General features: G+C 43.6%; 1 protein-coding gene across 1 annotated transcript in view; it reads right to left on the bottom strand.

Moving 5' to 3' along the window:
* The window catches only part of ENPEP (glutamyl aminopeptidase), a 66,653-nt gene that overhangs the window by 28,615 nt on the left and 15,577 nt on the right, over positions 1–22,461 (bottom strand). Inside the window, exons 4-8 of the mRNA XM_063135874.1 lie at positions 15,946–16,066; positions 11,545–11,699; positions 9,816–9,929; positions 6,708–6,842; positions 4,813–4,878 (exon numbers count right to left, since the gene is read on the bottom strand). Of these exons, the coding sequence (XP_062991944.1) occupies positions 4,813–4,878; positions 6,708–6,842; positions 9,816–9,929; positions 11,545–11,699; positions 15,946–16,066 (591 nt within the window). The remainder of the gene's footprint in view (positions 1–4,812; positions 4,879–6,707; positions 6,843–9,815; positions 9,930–11,544; positions 11,700–15,945; positions 16,067–22,461) is intronic.

Here is a 22,461-nt window from a genome sequence, read left to right as displayed (position 1 = left end):
GGCAGGGATGATCTCTCCATTTTCCTAGGATAATCCTTAGGTGAAGAAAGGACCTCCCTCCCCCCCTCTCTCATACACACACACACACACCATGTGGAAGAGAGAAAGATTTTCTCTTTTTTTCTTTTATTTTTGGTTGTCTAAAGATGGCTTTGATGCTTCTGAAACCCCCTGGCTCTATGTATGCACCTGCATGAGCCTAAGCTAATGACATTCATTTCTTTGAGGCAACTCCCTAGAATTTGAGTAGCAACAGTGGGACAGTAGATGGTGCTGTTTGTCTCACTCTCAGCTACGTGTGTGCTTTCATAAGGGTAGCACACAGGATTAAGCTAGTTACGGCAGAGTATGAGTTGAATGTGTAAACCGGTTGAGCCTCACCCGAGTTGGCTAATGACAACAATGCTGGAAGGCAATATAAAAAAATATCATCTCCCACAATAATTGTGACCTTTCTCTACTAGCATGGGAACAGTGATAGAAGGGTTACTAAGGCCTAATCTACAACAAGCAGAATATTACACTATGAAAGCGGTATATAAAACACAGTAGCCACACCAAGCAGGTTATAGCGGTATGAAAGCTTTATATGGTATGTGTCAATGGGCCCCAACAGTTGTCAGTGCACTTCAATACTGCTATAAAGCAGTAGTGAGGCTCCTGCCTTTTATATACCGCTTTCATAGTGCAATATCCTGATTGGTGTAGATTAGGCCCATCTCTTTATAAATTTGATCTCCGTTCTGGTTCTGGGCCCTGGCAGCAGTTGTAATATAATGGTGGGTAACGAAGTGATATGATGGAGTGGGACATTACTTCTTTTACACTTCAGCTAGAGTCTGTGATTCTAGGGAAGCTTCCCCAATGGACTTCTCCTTTGTTAGAGAAATTACATGTAAACGGCGCACACTATTTATTTATTTATTACATTTTTATACCGCCCAATAGCCGAAGCTCTCTGGGCGGTTCACAAAAATTAGGAAAAAGATAGACAGCCCTCTAGAAGGCAAGAGCTATTTTGGCAAAAGTACATGCCCATCTCCCTCCCTGCTCACCCTTGCCAGCTAAGGGTGTTATAATCTGATATGGGAACAGTGGACTTTGGGCTGCGTGACACAGTTTTTAAACTATGGGCAGAATCCAAGAATCCCCTGCTGATTCCCTTATGCCCTGCCAATTCCATTGCGCAAGTGGAATCCACTATCTGCACAATGGCAACCCAAAATTACCAGAGTGAGCTCCATCGACCTGCCTGCTTCCAGAAAGAAGTATTTCTGCTTGTTTCAAAACTCCCCCTAGGAAGTACTAAATCTCCCTTTTTTAAGTGGTAGCTCCTGCTTGTGCAATGGAATTGGTGGGGAATTGGTGCTTGCAGAAGGAAATTGGAGGGATTCTGCCCTATGCCTCCTTCTACGATCAGCCTGTATATCTGTAAAAAAGAAAAGAAGAAAGCATATATTCCAAAATCCTAATCAGCCACTGATGACCTCTTTCTACAGGGAACCAAGGAAAGTACAGGTAAGCTTCCATAGGTAAGCACTATATCCATGAATGTCACAGCATTCGGAATAGTGGGGTGAGTTAGCAATACATTCCAATTAGGGCTGTGCAACAGCCCTCTGAACCGCTTTGTGGCCTGATCCAGAACTTTCGGATTGGGCCCGAACTGGTTCACGCTGATCTGACCCTCCCCCAACACGCTTTGGATCTGATCCCAGAGCGAGATCTGAAGGGTCAGATCGAGATTTGCCTGCCATTTTGCCCCCCTTCCCCACTTACTTACCTCCATGGCGGAGGCAGGTAAGTGGGGAAGGGGGGACAAAATGGGGGGCAAATAAGTCCCCCTCCCCCTTACCTGGCTCCACCGCCCACCGCTGCATGGACCGCAGAGGGCAGTGGAGCCAGGTAAGGCCCCCCTCCCTCCCACTTACCTGCCTCTGTTGCGGTCCAGTGCCGGCTTCAACTGAGGGCCAGGCTTCAAACCAGAAGAGCAGGCCATGGCCTGCTCTTCTGCTTTGAGGCCTGGCCCTCAGTTGAAGCTGGCGCCGGACTGTGATGGAGGCAGGTAAGTCCCCCTCCCCCCTGCCCCCTTACCTGGCTCTGCTGCCATCACCGCACAGACTGCGCCGCTGCCAGGTAAGCCTCCCCCCCACTCTTACCTTTCTTCGGAGCTCCAGATTGAGGCAAAGGATCCACTTTGTCTCGATCTGCTTTGTCTCAATTCACAGCTCCTCCGACCTGATCTGGCTCCGGCTTTGGCGGAGGCGAATCAGGCCGCTCCGCTACTGCTTCTACGAAGTGAAGTGAAGCAAAGTGGAGCACAGCCCTAATTCCAATGTATTTGGGAAAATGGGGATATGTTTGTAACATCCATTGACATCCGCTACAGGCTCTGGCCCCTAAAGGTCACTAGCTAAGTCAGTAATTGTCCAAGCATCTCCCAACATTCCCCCCAAATAATATACAGAGAGCAGCAGGGCTCTCTGTTTTTATACTTGGCTGTGTAATTCAAAGTGAACACATGGAGTGAGAAATGCTAACCTTAGAATCCCACCGGCCGAGATCACATTCATGAATTAAATCCATTAAGCATATTTATTCATGGAAAATAATATCCAGAACAAGTAGACATTTAATAACGAATAAGAAATAATGACTTGTTCTAATAAATTAACCCAACATAACTGCCCTCCCTTTTCAACACCTCTTGATGTCAGGCACTTCAGGAGTATCTTCTCTCAATGTGTCCATCAGGAACTGGCTTTGCTGTGTGTGTGGCAGGGCACATTGGGCAGGAAACCCCTTTGCCTGTCCTGTACCTTCTCCTACTGGGGAGAGGACATGGGGCAGGCAAAGCCATCCAACTTAGCAGATAGCTGGATGAGCCATCCAACTTAGCAGATAGCTCCTGCCATCAGCTCTGTCCTGAATGATTTGCCTGTGCTGCATCTTTCCCAATGGTGAAGCCACCTGTCCACCCTCATCCACTGCTATTACCTCTGCTGTCAATCATTCTTCCATCACTCTGTTCAAAATCCATCTCAGCAGCTGCAATGTGTGTAATGGTAGACTGGGTACTGCAAGACGCTTTTGTGTTCATGTATGTGCATTGACAGATTACACTATCATTCTCTCATAATACTAGAACTCAGGTTAATTCCATAAGTGAGAGATTCAGAACAGAAAAAAGAAGTACTTCTTCACACAGCACATAGTTAAACTATGGAACTCACTTCCACAAGATGTGTTGATGGCCACCAATTTGGATTGCTTTAAAAAGGGATTGGACACATTCATGGAGGAGAATGCTATTGATGGCTACTACTAGTCCTGATGACAGTATCAGAGGCAGTATGCCTGTGTACACCAATTGCTGCAGCACTCATGTCCTGCTTGTGGGTTTCCTATGGGCAACTAGTTGGCCACTGTGTGAACAAAATGCTGGACTAGATAGACCCTTGGACTGATCCAGCATGGCTCTTCTTTTGTCCTGATCCCAAGATGTAACTTCTAGGTACCCTGGGTAGGGAAAAAAACACTGAAGAATGATAACTCTAGCAAGTCATACTATTCTGTTTTCAATAAGGCATGCCTATAATACAAACAGGGACATAAGGAGGTGGGGGTAGGGATTTACCAGAGTCAGAGAACAAAACATGGAGAATTATGAACCATATTCCTTTGTGATGTTGCTCTCTCTCTCTCTCTCTCTCTCTCTCTCTCTCTCTCTCTCTCTCTCTCACACACACACACACACACACACACACACACACACACACACATACAGAAACACACACTATCGCACCCCCCCCAAAAAGCACTTGAACATAGCCAGGGCTGCACATGGGATCCACAATATTAGTAAGCAGCAACCGCGGAGGTCACATGGCTAGTTCCCATGCCAGCGTGCAGCTTCATCGACTGTGCTGAGACTGGCATGAGAACTAACGATGCGACCAAATGGTTGCAGCTCTATTGTAAGCAAGAACTTGTAGAGGCTTTTTTTGCTTTTTTGGTGTCAAGCATGTCATGAGACCCCCTCCCCTGAGGCCTTGCTCTCTCAGAAGGAAGAGGGGATGGGAGAGCATGTCCTGCTTGCGACTCCAATTGGGATGATGACAAAGCCAGCATACGACTTGGCCAGCACCTGGAGGAGTCACTCCATTCCGAGAGAGGCATGTAGGGAGGCAAAATGGGTTGAATGAAGTCAAACAGGAAAGGGGCTGGGGGGCACCCCTGACATCTTCCAGTTCACCCCTAATATCCTCTGGCCCTCCAGATTGATCCAGCACCCAGGACCAATCCTGGTGGTGGCAGTCCCATTTACGGAATGCTCTTCCTGGTGAGTCCCACCTGGCGCCAACATTGTCATCTTTTCAGTGCCATGGTAAAACTGCCCTGTTTTCTAAGGCATTTGGCAGGCTTTTTGATCAGGTCCTGTATTGTCTCTGGCTGATGGGTTTTTTAAATTGTTTCAGATCTATGTTGTTGTTTGCACTTTCAGTTTTATGCCATGTGAATGGTTTTATACTTTATATAATGTATTATAATGGTTTTTAATTTCTGTGAACTACCCAAAGAGCTTTGGCTATGGGGAGATATAGAAATATAATAAATTAAATAAAATCATGTTCCCAGCCGCCTGCTCTAAAATCCCATAATAGGATTCACAGCACAGCCCTAAGTAAAGCCCACTGTTTCTAGCTGGACATACTCCACGCTAAGCATGCATTAAAATTGTATCTGCAGATTATTAAACACCCATCCCCCCTTTTTGGTGATTGCTTTGGAAACCTTTCATAGATCACATACCCGACATCCAGCTTGGAATTTCTCTGGCGTAATCCAGTCTTCAAGCATTCTGAGAATTGATGCTCCCTAAGCAAATAGAGATTGAGGATGTAAGTAACCCTTCATATTCTTTTCAATCAAGCCCAGTTCTTGATGCTTGAAAAAGCCTTTGACTGCCTGCCAGTGTGGTGTAGTGGCTAGAGTATTGGACCAGGACTCAGGAGAACCTGGTTCTAGTCCCCACTCGGCAAGTCACAGACTCTCAGCCCAACCTACCTAACAGGGTTGTTGTTGTGAGGATAAAAATGAAGTGGAGGGGGACATCAGTTATTGGGCAGTATAAAATGCAATAAAGAAAGAAAGAAAGAAAGAAAGTTGGGTTTCTTGAAGAAAAAGTGGTGGGATATAAATGCAATAAATAAATAAATAAATAAATACCTTGATCAAATATAGTATGGAAAGTATGGGGCATGGCCTTTTCTGAAAAGTTAACATACCACCGTAGGGTCTTGTCCGGGCAACTGAGACATGATCCTTTTGAAACAATATGATCCCCTTTTGTAAACTGTTAAAGATTCCATTGACTGAATTAAACCTCTACATAACTAATTTCTCCTTTACCATTGCTACTATCCAATGAGGTTGAAACTGGATCGGGTAAGATAGATATATAAAATGGATAAGATAATGCTTTACTGTTAATTTTTTTTAGTATTTTTAAAGACTGTAATCATACTTTGTAGAAACAACTGTAAATATATTTTTATCTTGTAATAAAATATTTTTTTAAAAAATATAACTTAATAAAACATGCAATGATAAAATATAACATATTGTTTGTATTTTTAATTCCTCATATTTAGATGAATGGCTGTCCTCAGCTGACAGGCTTCCTCTTCATAGGGTGAGAATGAAAATAACTCAGAATGAGCCAGCAACCACAGAGCTGAAGGAGGCACAGATCACTGAGCTTCTGTCTTATGCAATTCACAGTGGTTTGTGGGAGCCTTACCTTCAACGCTGCCTGTGTTGCAGCTGGCTTGGTAGGGATGGATAGAACATTCCTTCTTCTTGCCTCAAATAGCTCTGCCTGTGGCTTTACTTGGCTTCTGCGGCGTCGATGGATACCGCTGGAAGCCCTGCTTTTTAAAAATGTTTTGCCATTTCTGAGAATACTAACAAAACCAACGTTTTCAGAAACTCCACCCAGCCGATGATTCTCACTTCCATGCTCCATGGCATATGCACACAAGGAAGCAGAATATGCACCCATGTTTTTGCTCATGCTGCTTTTAACATTCATGTGTAAATACATTTTCCAGTAATCACAAACCCGCTCCACTTGGCATGCTGATCCTAGCCATTTTTGTTGGAGCAGGGTCAATTCATGCTTCCGCTCTGCTTATGGCCAGTTAGATCTAAGTGCATCTTTCTCAATTGATACACTGTGTATGTATTTGATATTCAAGGAGCCAGACATAAATACAAAGGGTAAAAATATGAATTTGTCCTCACTATTGTAGATCACAAATAGGAGGATTTAGTTAACATTGGATGTGTCCCACTGAATGCGATATGCACCAGCTTGGTTAAATGCTTGGTGTGCTCTTGCATTCAACCAAGAAATGGATTTACAGCACAGGATGCTACATTGCTAATGCAATGCTCTCTCCACCACAGCATTCTGCTGCTAAAGGAAACCACTTCTTCCACAGGTCCCATTCTCTCCTGCATTGGAGCTGCAAGATCACACAGTGCAGACCCCCACACAGAATGGACCGTAAAGCCTGTTACTTTCAAGCTCCATCTCCTAGCCTCTCCTAAGACCCAGAATTCAACTCAAACTCTTGGCTTTTGTCTTCCTTTCCCCTTTTGTCCAAGACATTGAAGTGCTTGCAACACAAACTCTTCCTTACTTTGCTGTAGGATATGCCATCAAACACAGATGTTATTTCAGCAGGAGAAGACACTTCCACTACAATCGGGTGGGAGGAAAGCAAGGAGTCGTCCTTCAACACAGGGAGCAGATCTTCAATTAAAATTTGGTCCAGCTGTGTGGAGAAACATGAAAGCAAAATAACTATTATAGGAAATGATTTGTTTTTGTTTATAACTGTGCAGACATTTCAGATATGATTCAGCTTAAATGAAGGCCAGATGGCTCAATAGTGATTTGTGCATCTTCACCCATAAAACCATGCCAAATGCCATGGATTATCTAACCTATTTTATACCTCTCTTTGCAGAGAGCTTTGGCTATTGGGTGGTATAAAAATGAAATAAATAAATAAATAAATAAATAAATCTCTTAGGCTGTAATCCTATATACTTTTATCTAGAAGCAGCTTCCATTGTATTCAATGGGGCTTACTTATGAACAGACATGTCTAACATTGCACTGTATGCTTATGGGACAAACTTAACCGCAATTCTGCACTCGGTATGCTATTTCCATCTTCGTCTTTCAGCGCAGTACTTCTAGGGCGGGAGCATAATTTTCTTAGCCAACATCATTGCAAGCTTTTAGGAAGGCTCTGAAGAATTACTTGTTTTCTCTGGCATTGTCCTGATTGTATTTTAATGGGCTGTTCTGGGGTTTTAGCTGCAACTGGGTTTTAGATTTTATGTTGTCTAGGCTAGATGTTTTATTGCTGGTGTCTGTTGATTTTATTAAGTTTGGCTGCTGTACCATTGCATGGGTTCTTCCTTCCTTTTCTTTTTACTGCATGGGACTTCATTGTGTAAACCACCTTAAAAAGGCCCTTGTTCTGAAAGGCAGCCTAGAATTATTTAACTTAAAATCAAAAGCGTTTACAAAACTTCCCCTCCTCCCCTACAACACACACACAAAATATACAGATATAGATATATATCGGTATATATCATATAACTCTCAGAGCATAGAAAATTAATAAGATAACATAGCATTATGAAGATGTTCAAACAGACTACACTGACCTACACTACTGATCTACATTACTGCTTTAAAGTGCTTTATAACAGTTTTGAAAACAGTATATGGAGTGTGTCCTGGGCCCCAACAGTTGTCAAAACTGTTGTAAAGCGCTTTGAAGAAGTAGTATAGATCTTGCCCTTGTATGTGGAGAGGAGGCCGCAAGCACTAACCCTGGTCTATGTGCATTCAGTGTATCATCTGCACAAAGACTACAAACATTCAAACTGTGCATGTTTTGGCTCCACAGGCTCTCTAGGCAGCAAGAAGCAGGCTTCACACATAGAGTTTGTAGACACATGGCAGCACACTGAATGCACATAGACCAGTGCCTCCTTCCTGGTCATGTTGCTAATTTTAGCTTTGGAACTTGCTAGAGGATGGATTGAGCGCTCTGTAAAAACAAAACAAAACTGCACTTGTACTACAGAATACAGTTTATTTTGTCCTTCCCATGACTTCGTTTTGTGACATAGCAACATATGGTTTGTGTAATCCAATTTGTTGATTAAAGGAACACAAAACAGCTAATTTTAGATATTGTATCCTATGTTGGCAATGGGATTAAGTTGTATATCTATGTCAAACATGGCTCTTTTTTGTCCCAGGAGATAGTGGTGGGATAAAGATTTCCCCTTTAATACTAGGGAGAAACAGAATAAAGGCTTCAATATTAGCTATTCGTTTACTAAAGATGTATGTATCCCTTTCTGCAAGGAGCAAAGGGAGGGGCATGTTGTTCTCCCCACAATAAGCCAGAGAATGAGAGTGAAAGTTTAGCTGAACCCAAAGTCTCTAGACTTTGCAGCTGAGTGGAGATTTAAACTATGGTCTTCTCAGGCTGGCACTCTAACCACTACACCATACTGGCTCTGTGAAAACTAGTAGAAAAATATATCTGGCTTATGCTGTCCTACTCCACCAGTTCCATATATAACTTGCAGAAAAAGGAAGCTATAGTTTGGATTCTGTTGAACCTCAACTTCCAGGACCAAATAAGGCCCTTTCTACACCTACAGGTATAGAGAGAGGGAGAGGGGGTGATCCCGGACTTACCTTCTTCCGGGAACATCGCTCTCAGTCTAAATGGCCCTCGCAATGTCATGGGCACTGTGCCCATCACGGCTGCCATTTGTTTTTCAAAGGGCCAGAGCTGGAGCGCACTTGCACTCCAGCAAAAATTACAAGGTAAGGGGAGGGAAGCCCCACTCTCCACCCCACCCACAAGGGCCCTGTACTCCCCCCGTCCCAGCTCCTTCCCTCTGGTGACCCCCGCTACTCACAGGGAAGAGGGAAGAAGTTGGGATGGGTGCCCACACCACCGGTAGTCCTCGGGATCATCCTGGGACCACATGTAAAACTAGGATAACTGAAGTGTCGGTTATCCCGGGGAAATGGAGGGATCATCCTTCCCTGATCCTGGGATCCCCTGTGCATCACTTGGACACACAGGGATGAACCTGGAATGATCCCTCCAAAAATTATGGTGTAGAAAGGGCCTAAGTCTTCCAGGGTTATAAAGCCCAACTCCTTGTATTGAAGTAGTATTAACTACACTCAATCAATACCTAATGGATGTTCTTTAAATCATAGGTAGGACACATTTCTGTAGTTGCTCAAGTCAAGATGGTCCATTGAATTGGAATTGTTAGTTTTCTAGTATTCAACTGCTCCTCACCTGTAGCCTTCCCCTCTCCACACCCTCCACCCTGAAATCCTAGCTCTAGTATTTTAGAGTATAGAACTATATTTTCATTTAGGCTGATTTTTATTGGTGATCAATATTCTGAATCCCGCACAATGTAGCCACTTAATTCATGAAAAGCAAATAGTCATCAGTAGGTTGGTAGCATGTCATGGCTTTAAAAAACTGATTTTATTCTACACTTCACTCATAATTTATTTATTTATTTATTTATTGCATTTCTATACCGCCCAATAGCCAAAGCTATTTATTTTGTATTTTTGGGTAATCATTGTTAACTAGTCCTTGGGATAAAAATCTACACAAAATAATAATAAAGATGTCTCTGTTTTACAATAGCAAATAAATAAATACATGAATATTTACCATTTGCCAACTTGGTTCTGCAGCATTTACTCCCATGAACTCAAAGTAGCTGGCGAATCCTTCATTTAGCCACAAGTCATCCCACCAATTCATGGTCACAATGTTTCCAAACCACTATTATAGGAATAATAATAATAATAATAATAATAATAATAATAATATGCAGTACTATACAGAGAGCAGATCTATGTAGCTTAACAAATGCTTACGTAATGAAGCTACTTAGGTTTTTCCCCCCAATCCTAATGTTAGGTCAAAATTAAGATAAGGAAAGCTTCATTTGGAAATTTCTTTACTGTTTGTTAAGGAGTCTTTCTTGTTTTGTTTTAAAATAGTACATTTGCAATACATTTAATACATTTTAATACATTTAATAACACACAACATGCAAAGCCACAATGCTTTATTTTTTGGTGGAACCCATGATGTCTTCATGTGCCATCTGTGGGATGTTTCTGCCACCCACAATGGGCTAACCCACTCAAACACCCCACTTTATAAACCCACATAAGCAACTCATCATAGCTTAATGTTATGTGTGAACCCAGTCATTATGTGCTACAGAATTCATCCTTAAGGACCAGGGTATCTCAAGTATGACCTACTCCCATCAGAGTTTGTTCATTGAGATCATTTGGTGAAGTCCTTTTTCCAGATGCCCTACCTTTGGAGATCAGATGAATGGTGACTGAGGATTGGACCTTCTTGGAAGCAGTGCTCCGGCTTTTAAGAGGTCTGCCCAGGGCTGTTTGTGTGGTGCCTTCTCTTATGAGTTTCAGGCAGCAGGGGGAATGCTTTTAATTGCCCATGCTTTTTAGGAGTAGTAATTATGGTATTTTACTACTGCTGCTTTATGGTTTGTACAGAAGTAATTGGATTGTTTAATATCAGCTGTCTTTGGACATCACAATCAATCATGATCTATCATAATGGGAATGAGCAGAGCTTCACTCCAGGTTCACACATATCCTGTTCCCCCTCCTACTCTGGCATGGCTGCGAAAAGGAGATTGGAAGCTTTCACTTCCGTTTTCAGTTGACTACAGTTTGTTGAGTCATCCAAACTTGACAAACTGGGGTTAATCCTAAGCAAGCCAATTACAAGCCATATGGTTTTATGAAACTGGGTCATTTCAACAAACTATAGTTAAGATAATTACATTTAGGCTCAGACTTAATGCTAAAGTGTGGTTAATTGAACCTGGAATTGAAAGCTTCCAAATTCCTCATGACTAGGAGGAGAGGGAGGAATGTTCAAGGCCAGGGAGGTAGGGTTTTCCAGGGAGGTAGAGTTGTTCCATGGTTTATTGTGATGATAGAATGCAGGCATTTCGTATTGTTATTTCATTATTATTATTTTATTAAGTCATCTTGAAAAAATCTAATCAAAAGATGGGATAGAAAGGGTTATCAGAGAAGAGCTTGTATAGATAGGATCTCTTACAATTTACCATGAGCTGAATGCTGGAAACTGAGGACCCAGTACAGTCCCCAAGAATAAATCTCTAGCAAGCACTGTTGAAGGGTGTAAACGAGAGAGGAAAAAATCTTCTGAAATATATTCCAGTATTTTGGAGCTTTAAAATTAATCCATTTGTTTTGCAACCCAGAAGTAAACCTACTGAGAACCTCACTGAAGAAGACTTATGGGATAAGTGAATTATTATTAATTTTTTGCATACAATATTGTCTTTTGTTGTATTGTTGATAAAATAGTTTGTAAGCTGTACCTGGTGAACAAGTTCGTGGGCAACTACAGCTGCTACTCTTTGCTTGTTTGAAGCGGCGGATTCTTGTGGATCATATAGGAGATTAGCTTCTCTGTAAGTGATCAATCCCCAGTTCTCCATGGCACCGGTTCCAAAATCTGGAATGGCTATTTTGTCTATGGGAGAGTGGGGTGGGGGGAGAAGAGAGATATTAACCTAGGTGCTGAACCCCTTTCATCTCCCTCCCATCATAAAATATCTACCTGTCCAAGAACTGAAGTTAGATGCTTGTGCCTTTGCGGTTTTGAAATCCAGTCCCAGGATGCTGAAATGTCAACATGCTGCTGCTGAATTGATTCCCACTGCTCTCAACTTCACGTTCTCACTAAGAGCATTTCTACACCCGGCTAAAATCCCACAGCTTCACCAAGGCTTCTGTTTTTGGATTTCTTATGGGATTAGGTTGGTTCCTTTCCATGTGGTTTTTTCCCTCCCCCGCCCCTTTTCTATATGTTTTATTATAAAGCCTCTAGATTGCAGTATTATTTGCGATAAACCAGCATTTCGTTAGTACATGAGAGATTTGTGATGGGAGGAGGGAAAATGCTGGACTTTCATCTTAATGAAAAACAATGTGATACAGGTAGTAAAGAGTGGGAGGTGCCCTGGCAGATGACAACGTCATGTATTGGATCCACAAACTTCTGTGAGTGACCAGTCATGAACACACGATAAATGCCTTACTAAGGCAGTGTGGGTACAACTGTGACGGACATATTAGAGAGTGTATAACAGAGGTGCAGAATCTCAGGCCCTGGGGGCAAATCCAACCCTCCTTGGCTTTTAATCTTGTCCTCTGAGGTACCTCAGATGGCCACACTCCCTTCCCTTGGTCTCACCCCTTTCCCCCCAATCACCAATCATTGTTTCTGCAGGTCCCCCACCCACTTTCTAAAAGGCTGAAATGCCTGCATTAAAGGGAAGTTAGTGGCAGCAAAAGTCTAGGTTAAAATGTGCTGATATTTGTGGCCCTGTCCCTTTCGAGAGCTTCTCCAAAATGGGATATGGCCCTTGGGCTGAAAGAGATTCAGCAATCTTGGCTTGTAGGTTTAAAAAGTGATAGCATGGAAACCTGGCATTTGGGAGGGGAGCTGTGATGTTCTCAGGACAGTCCCTGGCTGTATGTGTCTGTCTGCATGTGTCTATTCCCAGCCAATACATGAGATGTAAATGCAGTTATCTTTACACTGGATTGTGCCCTGTAGGAAGAGGCAGAGAGACAGAGGGGTTGTCTAAACTCATGGAAAGCTCCAGGATGGGTGTGTGGTAGTGCTGTGTCAATTATATGACAAAGCAGCCACCCTGCAACCACCCTGGGGCTTTCTGGCGAAGCTGCGGGGGAAAAAGTTGGGGAGTTACCCCAACTTTTTTCTCTGGAGCAAGGTGAGTGCAGCACATTTGCCATCTGTCCTCATTCTGGAGTTGCAGTGTGTGTGTGTGTGTGGGGGGTGGCCAGGCAGATGGTGACCTCTGATTGTTTGCCATCCACCAGTGCAGGGTGTGGGCATTGGTGAGCCCAATGGCCACCTGGAAAGCCTGCTCTACTCGTTGCCACCCTGCACCAGTGATACCGCATGGTTTGGTGGTAGAGTGGCACCAACTTGGCATCATGAAGACAGCTCGAGAGAGAGAGAGAGACAGAGAGAGAGAGAGAAGTAGGCATTAACTCAAGAGGCAAGAAGGGAAATAAAGGCAAGCTTACTCTCCAGCGGTACCTATATCACTGGTACAGTATGTATGCAGGTTGTTGCATGTTATCGTGAGGCTGCCCCCAAACCTGGCACCTGGGCCTGATTGCCTGATCAGTATGATAATAGGGTGAGGCTGCTTAGAGCCTCTAGCTGAAGTGGAACACTGTGTTGGCTCCTTCTTTCTGGTACTATCATCATCAGAGCTGGCTCCAGGTTTTTGACAGCCCTCCATGGGGCTTCCTTCTCATCACTATTGCCACCAGCTGCTATTGCTCCTCCTTCTCCTCCTCATTGCTACCACTTCCTTGCTTGACAGGCAAAGCGCCAGGGAGCAAGTCAGCAGTGGCATCTGCTGCTTCTCCTTCTCACCACCATCGTTGTCTGGGCCAAAGCAAGAGTTAGAGCAACAAGCAGGTTGCAATGGTAAAGAGGAGGAGCAAGCCTAGAGGCCCACGCTGGGATGTGGGCCTTTGGCAGGTGCCCAACCATGCCTACCCTTGTCATAGGCCCTAACTATTATCAACTCCTTGTTTATAATATAAAACACAGTCTCTATTTTCCTCAGTCAAATGTAGGAGGATATGGAAGAAAAGAGCAGTGTGATGTATAAGTTCTAGCTACAGGGAAGCCTAGCATCCTACAAGGAGACCTACAGTTTCTAGTACAGTAGGCACTGGGTAGGCTAAATGCCCCCTCCTCCCCACACACACAGACACAGGGGATACTTCCTGCCTTATTGGTAATGCCAAACTAATCTCTACAATGTCTTTCTGTGATTAGTTTGTAAAAGGATTTTGTAAATGGAGCTAAGAAATATTTATTGGCAAATTAAGTAAACTAAATCCCCATGTAATGAACAACATCTGCTTCTGCTCACCACAACATGTAGGGTCATATCTTCATGGCTGGCAATCAATACCAGCTTAAATGAGAATTATGGACTCTGGGTTCCTCAGAAAGGCCTAACAGCACTGCTACTTAGCTTAGAATAAGATTCAAATTGATTCTAAGATGGGCAAAGCTGAAGTATGACCCACTGGCTCAAAAAGCCTGACATCACTGTTTTCTGTTTACTTTTAGGCAAAAAGGGCCTCTCAACAGACAGCTGACATTAATTTTTAGCCTAATATATTTAGATATATTGATCTTAAACGTGGCCCCATCCTCACATCAGGTGTAACAAAAGTATGACTAAAAGGATTCACACAAACATATAAATAAAAACAACAAATAACCATAACAGAATAAAACAGTAACAATTATGCAGTAAAGGAAAAAAGACAGACTAAAAGCAAGAAGAATGAAATTAAAAGGGCACAGCTAGATGACACCACATTATTTTTCAATATAATAAATTAGTAATCACAGTGTGATACAAGTATAATAAATAAGGAATCACAATATGTTACAATGTTTGGAAAGATCTCCACCCAAGATTCTGAAGAGCCACTGTAGTGTAGACCAGGTTAGTGTCCTCCAGATGTTTTGGACTATAGCTTCCAGAATTTCTGAGCATAGGCCATGTTGGCTGGGGCTGATGGGAATTGAAGTTCCTGACATGTGGAGGGCACCAGGATGGGGAAGGTTGGAATTGACAATACTGAGCTGGACAGACGTTAGTCTGATCATAAGGCAATTTCCTTTGTTCATGCCATCTAGAAGTGCCAATTTGTGTCATTACTCCCACCTCCATTTTATGCTTCTGTTAAATGTAGCCCAGAGGTTTCATCAGATTGGAATCTGTTTACAGTAGTCCACATCGGGTTATGCATAGCGCATATTCTTTCATCGCTTATGTTACCATGGCTTCCCATTCTTTCAAGCTAGGATGTTCTTAATTAGCAGGCTGGGCACCACACTTTGGTACCACCACTGTGCCTCGTGCTTTTGTCACCTGACATTAGGGATCTAAGATGGTGGGCACCTGCTGTGGATGGGAACCAAGTGGCAGATCAACTTCCATCCAAAAGTGCCATGTAAATTTAGCTGTGCTAGCACCATCCAGGTAAGGACATCTGGCGTGGGCTGTGTGTGGCCATGACAACAATGTCAGTTGCGGCTGAAAAGGGAGGAGGAGAATGACAGACTGTGGTGGCAGCAACACTGGGTAGGGGGCTGAAAGTGGTTGAGGTGAGCAGGGTTGGCAATGGGCTTCTCTGAGCTCCAGGACCCTTAGTAGATACCTAAACATGCCAATCTCTTACGCCAGCTCTATACATTAGCTATGCTAGCACAGACACTTAAATTCAGCTGCCAGAACAAAGGCAGCAAAGTACCTAAACTGAGCCTGAACAAAACCTACAAACAACCCACATCTCAGCATTAAGGCTCGTAGTGAAGTGATATAGTGTATGCAGAAGGCTCTAGGTTCAGTTGTCACCACATTCAGTCCAAAGGGTTGGGAAGGAAAGCGAGCCAGGAATGCAGCTGCCAGTCTGAGTACGCTACAATGACCAGTGATCTGACTCAGTCTGAGGCAGCTTTGTATGCCCATCAAAGCACGCAAATGCATCCTTCAGAACAGGGGCACAACTTTGCCATACACTCAGCAATTCAATGCCACTGTTTTGGACATCACCCTTGCATACACTTTTTAAATGACTCCTGGACTGGAAACAAAATTATGACAGCCAATTAAGAAATGAGCAACAGAAAATGGTAATTCCATTACCCAGTTTGGGAAGAGAATAGGTCATGTTGAAGTAATCTTCAAAGAAATCAAATATAATTTTAGTCACATTTGCTGCATATTCTGCTGTATTCGCTTGTTGCGGCTGGGCATAAATGCAGAGCTGTAAAACAAAGCAGAGAAGTTATCAGAGATATTTCTAGCTAAACCCAATCTTTGGTTAGCACTAGGATACCTTTTGGGGCAATTCACAAAGCTGCAAGGATTTGCTCTTCTGCCCTGGAAGGCAGGGCATTTTTGCAGGAGGCATCTTCTCAAAATCACTTAAATGGGGTTATTAATTGTATCTAATGCATTTATGGACAAAGGACACTTTCTTCTTTCTCCATTTGGAGTCTGACTGAGGCAAGACTTATATCAGCTTTCTCCCAATGGTGTGTCCTGTAGCTCCCATCATTCCCAGACAACATGGGAATGATGAGAGTTTGAGTCCAACATATCTGGAGGTCACCAGGTTGGGGAAGGCTGATTATATGTAATAGATTTATTATTAAAATCCTTTTTAATTAGGAAAACATTCTAGGTAGATTACCTAGTAAATGCGTGCTCAAAACATAAAACAGGGAGCCCATCTCTTCAACCTCAGCCCCCTTGACCCACTTTCTAGTCAGGTAGAATACATTTTTCTCCTGCTCCCACCAGGAAGAACCACTTCCTTAGGTCTCCTATACGCCTTCCACAAACAGCAGCTTCATGACTTTGCTTGATTGAAGGAGTGCTGATTGGAGGAGCTGGAGACCTTCATATGTTGGAGCTGGAGGAACAAAGACCATGTACAGGGGCATATCTGGATATGACAGCAGAGAGATGAAGGCCATGAACAGCTATGAAGGGCAAGGCCATGGATGGCAATGAAGGAAAGGACAAGTAGCTTGTCCAGGAGCAGATAAGAAGCCGGTGTCAGGATTTAAAGAGGGGTATCATGTGATCAGAGTAATGAGAGAGGTGAATGATATTGGCAGCAGAATGCTGAACAGATGTGTGGGGAGACAACTGCTATAGTCTAGGTGAGAGATGACCAGGTCCAGACAATAGTTTAAGCCAAAGAGACAGAGGAGAAGGGCAATATTTTTGCAATTTTATAAAAGGAGAAGAAACACAACTTGGCTACAGACTGAACACGGGGAACAAAGGAGAGAGAGAAGAGTCAAAGATAAAGCTACGGTCACGTGCTTCTTCAGCAGGCCAGATGATAGAACTGTTAACAATGAGGAAGACAAATAGGGAGAGGAAGACTTGTGGGGAATGATGAGTTCAATCTTCAGCCATGGGGCAGGGTTTCTTCTCCAAGTATCTCACACTGGAGGGTTGTTGTATGGATGGCAAAGTTCCCTCTCTTGTCCCTGTTGCTAGCTCACAGAGGCAGGAGCCACACAAGGGGGAATCCGCACGTCGTACCGAGATTGCTTCTAAGCGACCCCAGTGCGGCGTGAAAGCGATCGTGTAACTTGCCTTTGGAAGAGCCGACGAAGAGACATCCTTCCTGCCGCCGCCGCCGCCACCCAACTCCCTCCTCGCCGGCTGGGATGGAGAGCTCGGGGGAAGAAGGCGGGGTGGAGAGCTTCTTCCGCTCTCAACCCCACCTTCTTCAGCCGAGCTCTCCTCGCCAGTCGGCGAGGAGGTCTGTGGGTGGCAGCAGCGGCGGCGGCGGCAAAGACATCTCTTCGTCAGCTCTTCCAAAGGCAAGTTACACAATTGCTTTCATGCCGCACTGGGGTCGCTTAGAAGCGATCTCGGTACGACGTGCGGATTCCCCCCAAGCTGGATTTAGCATTATGAAAGTGGTATGGAAGTGGTATGGTATGTGTCAATGGGCCCCAACAGTTGCCAGTGCAATTCAATACCGCTATAAAGCAGTAGTGTGGCACCTGCCACATACTCTGCTCTTGATGAAGCATTGAGAACTGAAGTTTAGACTTTCCCATCACTTAAAATAGATGTCTCTGGGGATTCTTTCATTAGCTGATTATCTCAGCATGGTGCATTTAGTATGAGCACCACCCAAGTGTAAAATACATCAAAGATGCCACAGATGGTATTAAGTGCTCTGCCAAGTCCAAAGCATTTGGAACTCCGTGAGAGTCTTTTCGTTGCTTTAGATGACAGCATGAAACCTTTTTTGCCTTTGCAACCCTCACCAAATAGATTGCATGAGTAATTCTCATGTTTCCAGAAGCCAATGTTTAGGAAGGTGCAGTACCAGAAAAATAAAATAACCTAAGTCTGCTGAGATAGGTTCTGCTGTGCATGAATAAGGTGTTACTGGAACCATAGCTTGTTTCTCTACCATTACACTATAAGTATTTGGATTCAGTAAATTCCAGTTCTGAGCACAAGGAAAACATAAGACCAGGAGTCCATAATTTTGCTCTCCATGGCTTGCATTCTCCTCTCCTCTGATGAGTGTACAATAATAGAATCCAAGAGCTGGAAGATCAACTAGTCCAACACCCAGCTGAGTGCAGGATCTGATGCACGATACAGCTATGGCACCCTTCCCCAACCTGGGGCCCTTCAGATGTTTCGGATTTCAACTTCCACCAGCCCTAGCCAGCATGGCCAATGGTCCAGAATGCTAGCAGCCATGTTCCAAAACATCTATAAGACACTAGATTGGGGAAAGTAGTGTTCATAGTACCCCTGACCTCTACCTGAATACCTCCAGTGAAGGAGAACCCATCACTAGGCCTGGCATCAGTGGCTGCCATGGGTGAGCAGCTGCCGAGTGCTCAGAAATTCAGAAGGGCCCCTCCCTGTTCCTACCAGAGCTACTCTCCTCCTCTTCACTCTCCCAGCCAGCCCCTCTGATGAAAGGAAGCACCACTATGGGCTGACACATATGATATGTGCTATCAAGTTGTGGGCCTACTATGTGTTTTTTCATTGAAACATGTATGACACCCCACCTGACCTTCAACAAATATCCTGGGTTTGCTGCCTACCTAGAACAACAGAACTGGAAAGGAGGTCAAGCATCTTCCAGGCTACAATTGTCTAGTGGACGGTGCGATTGGCTTGGTGGTGCAGACTTTATTTCAAGCATCATAGATGAATGCAAGAACATTCTGCACAAAGCATAATTTTTGGCTGAATCTTTCTTCCAAATTTATTCCTGATTATATTGTCCAAAAGCCCCAAATGCATTCTGATTCCACAGACTTTTTCAGAGAGTATGTGTGTGTTTGGGCCAGATAATCCTAATGCTGAAAACACAAAGAACTAGGAGCCTGACAACTACAGTTAATCCCGTAAATCCCCCCTTCCACTAATAACTAGATGACATTTTGGTTTTATCTTTAAATGAGCAATTAAGTAAACAAGCACAATGAGGAGGAAAATTAAGGCTATTTTGTCACATTGTTCACATCTTTGGATGACCTACAGCTTGGCTGCAGCTATCTTTTCAAAAGCATAGCATAATCACATAATTACAGAAGAAAATTAAGTTTGAGAGCTACAAAATCCTTACTAAACTAGCCTTTAGGGCATGTCCCCTAGGAATATTGGGGGGGAAACTGCCTTTCAACAAAATTATGTAGGAAAGGAGATTACCTCATTTGCAGATAAGGAAACTGAGGAATACATTGGGTAACTTGTGAAGGAAGCTTATCCAGAAAGGAGCCAATAATAGATCCAGAAGTCAAGCTAACCAAGTCGAATGAAACACTGCAATTAATGGGAGTCTCGCCATTGGCTTTAGTAGATTTCCTAGCTGGACCCTTAGTCATTAGACAACAGCTCTGTTCAAGTATTCAGCAACTGACCAAACGAGGGAGAGAGTTGGGGGTGCACTCACTGGGCCTGCCCCTTCCATTGTGTGCTCACCTCCTGACCCCACTGCTCTCCACATGGGTAGTCCTCCCACTGTGTTATAGAATCCTGGATGAAAAGGGTTCTAAAAAGGGCTGGTAGCCCATCTGAATACAACAGGCCTGCTGTGGTAGGCCTTCAGCCTCCAGCACATGGAGGTCAATGGGTCTAGGCAGCGGGGATGTGATGGGACCAGTTGACATGACTCCACTCTTCCCTTACACCATTCCAATTGTGTGAGGGCTAGAGTGTCAGCATAGGGTACTGTGTCATCCGGAATTAGACCTATCTCTTAGGAAAACAAAGTGATCACCAAACTATTTGGGTTTTGAAGGAGTGTTGTAGGCCCTAATGGTGCATGCTCTACTTTCCAACACCCACAAATTACTGCAAATGTCTGCAAAGTACATTTTTGCACGTCCACCTGTATGTGCAAAAGATTCTGTGCAAGGTATGCATGAATCAAGGCTTTATGGACATTCACATCAATGTGTAGACATCAGTGGCAGGATGTGCAACACCGTAGGCTCAGCACCACTCTCTGCAAGAACATTAATACTCATGTACAGTGAATGCATGAGTACCACTTTCTGATAAGGACTCTAATCTTGCACTAAAATTGGGTTTGTTTGTTTTAAAAAAGAATGAACCCACTATCAACAGAACAATATGAAAGCATTCAGAGACTATTTCACATCAACTTCTGCAGAGGAAAATTTTCTGGAGAATTTTCTGGGAGTTACTTACTTTCAGCACTATGTGGTAGTGTGCATGCTTTGGATGTAGAAGGCCCCAGCTTATGTCTTTGAGGTTTAAGGCTGAAGTAGGTGTAGGCAACCTGATAACTTCCAGAAATTTTGGACTTCAACTACCATAAATCATCACCATAGGACTGATGGGAATTGTAGTTCAACACATCTAAAGGGTGACAGGGTGCCTACCCCTGGGCTGAAGAATCAGTAGTAGCAGTAGCAGAGCTGATGAATGAAGAGAGAGAGGGGGGAAGTGTTGCTTTGTGATACCACAACCTGTTGTGATGACCAGATCTACAAATGGCCATTAGTGAAGAAACTGAAAATGGAATTGCCATCCATGGAAGCAGTATAATTCTCATCACTGAAGAGAGGAGACAATCAACAGAGATGGTAACTACCACCATGCACTGCTGAGAATTCTCTTGGGATATCTGCTTGTCTGTTATTGGAAACTTACATGCTGGACCTTTTGATCTGGTCCAGGAGAGCATTTAGAATCATAGAACAGTAGAGTTGGAATGGGTCTATAATGCCATCGAGTCCAACCCCCTGCTGAATGCAGGAATCTACCTTAAAGTATACCTGAAAGAGCTCTGCAGCTGCATCTTGAAGGCCTCTAATGTGGGAGAGCCCATGACCTCCATAAGTAATTGGTTCCATCATGTTCTTAGCACATAATGATCCCATAACACTTTTAATAAATACAGCCAAAGCAAAGTGCAACATACAAATAAGCCCAGATCCAGCTAAACTTTGATATAACCAAAGCCTTTGTGAGGGATTGTTTGTGGGTGGAGACACTGTCTGGCTTGCTTGACATCACTCCACCAGAAAATGATAATGGTTTTCTGGAAATGGGTGGGAACAGGACATCAGGGATGTGCAGCACATCGGTGGGAGATTCAGGGGTGATAAAAGGAAGTACCTCACACAGAGCATAATTAAACTATGGGATTTGCTACTACAAGATGTTGTAATGGCCACCAATTTAGATGGCTTTAAAAGGGGATAGGACAAAGTCATGGAAGAGAAGGCTATCAATAGCTACTAGTTCTGATGGCTATATGCTACCTGCAGTATCAGAAGCAGTATGCCTATATATACTGCTGTTGAGGATCATGAGCTGGATGGTGCTATTTCATTCATGGCCTGCTTGTGGGTTTTCCATAGGCAACTGATTGGCCACTGTGGAAACTAGATGGACCTTTGATCTGATCTAGCATGGCTCTTCTTATGTTCTTATGTAGTTAAACTACAACAGTTGCTGTGTAAATGGTATGGGAGAGACAGGTGATGGTAGTGGTTGTGAATCAGTGAAAAGCAAAAGCTGGAAATCTGTATTGTGATGAGGAACAAAGACCTTGGCAATTATTGTTTCCTAGGGATTGTGGAAGGTTACCGAGCTAGAAGGTCTATTTATTGAACTAAGGTATAGGTATAGTGAAAATCTCAATTTCTCTGATGTTTTAACCCTCCCAAGCCTAGGCTGACAGATATGTAGTTCTCTCGGGGATTGTCAGGATGCAAAAATTGGTTTAGTGGGTGGGGTGGGGGAGTTCACGCAAAGAGGAGGGAGAGGGACTGTGCTCCTGGCCCCACCCTTGATGCTGTTGTATCCTGTTGATCCTGCCCCTAACTTCCATGCAAAGAGCCAAAGGGGCCAGTGGTATTCCCTCCTCCATGGTCCACTGTGCATCTAGGGGAGAATGTCTGAAAGGAGTTTTAGGCTGCTATCCAATAGGTATTCCCCTGGAAGTAAGTTCTATTTAATTCAATGAAGCTTACTTCTAAGGAGGCATGGCTACAGATTTGGACTGTAAACTGCATCAGAATAAGCTAGTCACAACTAAATTCAATCTCCTTGTTTTCAATTAAGAACCACTGTCACAATTAACTATGCCCAAATTAAGATTCAACCTAGACCCAAGTTTTA

Source organism: Elgaria multicarinata, chromosome 10 (genome assembly GCF_023053635.1).
Source record: "Elgaria multicarinata webbii isolate HBS135686 ecotype San Diego chromosome 10, rElgMul1.1.pri, whole genome shotgun sequence".
Classification (NCBI taxonomy): Eukaryota; Metazoa; Chordata; class Lepidosauria; order Squamata; family Anguidae; genus Elgaria; species Elgaria multicarinata.
Note: the sequence above shows the minus strand (reverse complement) of the source record. Positions and strands in the feature narration are given on the sequence as shown.